General features: G+C 44.0%; 1 protein-coding gene across 1 annotated transcript; it reads right to left on the bottom strand.

The window, feature by feature from the left end:
• Window positions 1-405: 405 nt before the first annotated feature.
• Window positions 406-2,597, bottom strand: hoxa13a (homeobox A13a; the record flags this gene model as incomplete). The annotated part of the gene is given in 2 exon segments (XM_014011214.1): window positions 406-1,453; window positions 1,888-2,597. Coding segments are annotated over 2 exon segments (879 nt in total). The 3' UTR covers window positions 406-1,205.
• Between the last annotated feature and the right edge of the window lie 1,300 nt (window positions 2,598-3,897).

Below are 3,897 nucleotides of genomic sequence, written 5' to 3'. Positions count from 1 at the left end.
ACTTTAGCCTGTTTAAAATGATTGATTTCATCAGGTATGTAAGACACAGAATCTCCACTAGATGGCAGTGTTCACCTACAATTCGCAAAGATGTTTATCTCCAGTAGTCTGTAAACAACCAGTGGCAAAAAATAGATTTAGGCTGTTTTTATGATGGTAAAGTTTGCACATTCGTTTTTGTGCAAAATTTTAATATAAATTTATTTCTAAAAAATATTTTACAACGCCTTTTTCATTGATCTAATCAATTTTCTTCGGCTAAATATCTAATAAAGATGCAAACGCATTTTTACCTATTAAAATTAGAAGAAAATATACCTAATGAAAATGCGTATTTGTTTGTTTTAAAAAAGGACGTCAAAAACTCTATTTTAAAACGAGTTTACCTTTAACATAACGTAGATAAAATTCAACCAAGTCCATATTTTATTGCAGGGACGGACTTTAACACATTGGACTGTAAAACACAACCTGGATATCATGCCGGAATTTACTTTTATACTTATATACAACCACATGAAGACGCACACATTATATATAATAATAAAAAAAACAAAGCAAGGATTGATATGAAGACATCTCCACGATTATCTAAGCATTATAATAAGAATTGCACCACGGACTGGATGTGGATGAAAGTACGGATTTCATATGATAAGATTAAGACTTCATAAAGAAGCAAAGCGTAAGAATAGCATTTTCCAAAAGATGCCAGGAGCTGATTAATATTTAACCTTCCCAAGGTCCAAATCCAAACCAGCAGAGCTTCCTGTCAATCTTCCATTTATCGCCCTTGTTAAAGATAAAGGTGTAGCTCGGTGGCGCACACATCCTTTCAACAGAGGTCAGTTTATTTTCATGCTTTAAAAAGTGAGCATGCCAAAAAAAAAAGGAGTAAAAAAAAAAGGGAGAAGTCACACTTAATACAGCTATATTCTAGTTTTTCTTCTTTCCCACTTAATATTTAACAACATGTGAGGGGAATGGAGGGTCCGGCCTTCACAGGCCCCGGGCAGTTTTGTTCCACAGGCTCCGGAAAACATTTGCCTGAAACACATTTGAATAATGTTCAGTCAAGAAGGAGCGTGTTATTCCAATCCATGTGTCCCGAAACTGCAGTGTGTCTGTACCTCCAACTGATTGTGTCCATAATGAGAATAACCAATTATTTCATAATAAAAAAATAATAATATTAATAATAAAAACTAGCTGATCGTTTTCAATTTGTTGACAACTTTCTTCTCCTTTACGCGTCTGTTCTGAAACCATATAGTGACCTGGCGCTCGGACAGGTTGGTCTGAGCCGATATCCTCCTCCGTTTGTCCTTCGTGATAAATTTATTGGCGCCGTACTCGCGCTCGAGCTCCTTCAGTTGCACCTTGGTGTATGGCACGCGCTTCTTTCTTCCGCGTCGGAAAGAGCCGGAGTCTCCCCCGGCGTGAGACACTGCGTCTGACAGAAGTGGGAGGAAAAAAAAAAAGAAAACAGAATATAAGATGTCAGAATCTGCTCCATTTTATAGATTTCCTTACAGTAAATACAAATACAAATGACATTTTCAAAGTTGCTTTGATAGAAAATAAAATATGTGAAGTTTTTCTGGAATTATATTCAATATTTTCAGTTTTTTGTACTTTTTCCAACAAAAAACACTGGCACAAATTAGCTTTAAAATTGAAATAATTCATTTGCGCCACTCTTGGCTTCATCCTGATGACTTGTTTGTGGGAAACAATTCACGGAATTATGATTTTGCTCTGCAGGTTGAAGCAGTTTGCTACATTCACGTGTCTCGCGCGGTGGGAATCGTGCTTTTTACTGTACAATGGCGCGCAAAACATGCCAAACAGCTCTGTCCTGTTGAGGCTGCCAGCAGCTCAGCCTACCTGGTATGGACGACTTCCACATGTGTCCAGGCTGGGGCTGCTCCTTGGCGCAGTAAACCTGGCTGTTCCAGGCGTTGGGGGCCAGAGTCCACGGCTGGTAGCTCTCCATGGGCAGCAGGGACTCGTGCCTGGCTTCTGACGGCGCGCTGATAGTTGGCACCACGGGCACGTCCAGGTAGCTGGGGACAGGTTGGTAAGGTCCTGATGGGTAGGTGGAATAAAAAGCAAACTCCTTCGGCCGGGAGGAGAAGTCGTCGCCCGGGGCGGCCGTGTCCATGTATTTGTCTCCATAAGCGGAGGGGGGCTGCGCTCCCTTCACGCTGCTGTGATGAGACATCCTGCACGGGTAGCCGAAGTAGCCGTACGGCAGGGAGGCGCCGGGTGGGTTCTGCGCAGCGGAGCAGGGGCTGCACTGCTTCACGGGCTCGCTCACGCCGGAGGGGGGCACGTCGCCCGACGGGTAGCCGGACGCCAGGGAGGCGGTGTGCGCCATCAGGTTCCTGCACTGGTTCGCCGCGAAGTTGCCACCCGCGAAGCCCTCCATGTTCTTGCTCACTTCATCGCCGTTGTCGTAGAGGAACATCACCGACGGGTCGACCCAGCGCGGACGGAGGAGCAGTGACGTTGTCATAGCACGGCATCCAACATCGAGGCTTCTGACTCGTTTTTAAAAAAGCCCAGAGAGTGAAAGAGAGGGAGAGAAAAAAAAAACAGAAGAAGAAGAAGGAGCGACGCGGTTCCTCGGGGAGTAAAGGCAGCTCTGACGCGCACAGGGAGCGCACGGGGTCGCGCTCCGATTGGGCAGGGCGGGGCCACGTGACCCGGCTATGCAAAGAGGACGGTAAACATCAGCAGATAATTAAATGGAAAATAATGCGGCGAAAAGGAAAAAGTGGGGGGAGGTGGAGCTGGGGCTGGGGGTCTCATACCTTTTCAAAGGATTTCTCTTTCGTCTTTTCTGATTTCACTCAGGCGGTGATTTGTTTTCCTGCTGAACGCGGCGCAGCAGACATGAAACAAACCTTTTACATCAAAAGTATGAATCATCTCACCATCTCAAACACAATGAACTGCTCATCTTTACGTTTTAAATGTTTAAATCTACATTTGCAGCTCAAATAAGAGTTCCTACGTGACACGGTGTCTTTTAACAAATCGGTTAGGATTGAGACTTTACGCACACAGAGTTCTCTTTGTTTTCAGACGGGATCAGGGTTATAACACGATCAGATAGAAGAGTTGAATCAGTTGTTGTCAAACCCACAGCTTCAATATTCATTGGGCTCATTTTTTATAGATTTACTTCAGATGCAAAGTGAAAAACGCGTCGTTGGAACATTTTGCGCATTTGCTGCTGCCCTCACCCTGAATCATTTCCCTACGAGGCATCACGGTAATTCTTCACAAAACAAATGGCTCCTGATTTATTATCGTTCTGCTGGTAAAAAAAAAAAAAAAAACAAAAACAAATGATTTATCTTCCAGACTCTCGACTTCCGACTTGTTTACAACATGCAAAGCCCGGAGAGAAGCTCTCTAGCCTCGGCTGGGTTTTTTTTTTACATGCAGGCGGAGGTGGACGCGGCTGGAGGCCAAGGTCAAGTTGAAAGTCTAGTTGCTGTCTGGACGTCCAGCCCGTCGCACCATTATAGGCTTTGAAGGGCCCCCAGTCTGCTGGGCTCTTGAAAAGAGCGGAAGAGGAGTGAGAATTCCTGTCCCAATGAAAAGCTATTGGAGGGCATTAAGTTTTACTATCATTTCTTGTTTTTCTCCCACGAGAACCAGTCTGTGCATGCTGCACGCTGGCTGCATCTTTTTAAAGATTACTTTGTGTTCTAGTATTTAAAAAAAAGATCTAATAAAATGAAATAAAAATGCAAAACTTGTGTTGTGTCTTGTTTAAACTGGCGGCTCTTGTGGAGGTGTTTCATTTGGCAGAGATGTGCGAAAACGACGATGATCTTTGAGTGTGTGTGTGTGTGTGTGTGTGTGTGTGTGTGTGTGTGTGTG

This window comes from Austrofundulus limnaeus, unplaced genomic scaffold (assembly GCF_001266775.1).
Source record: "Austrofundulus limnaeus strain Quisiro unplaced genomic scaffold, Austrofundulus_limnaeus-1.0 Scaffold78, whole genome shotgun sequence".
Taxonomy (NCBI): domain Eukaryota; kingdom Metazoa; phylum Chordata; class Actinopteri; order Cyprinodontiformes; family Rivulidae; genus Austrofundulus; species Austrofundulus limnaeus.
The sequence above is the reverse complement of the archived record's forward strand: the minus strand, read 5'-3'. Positions and strand labels throughout refer to the sequence as shown.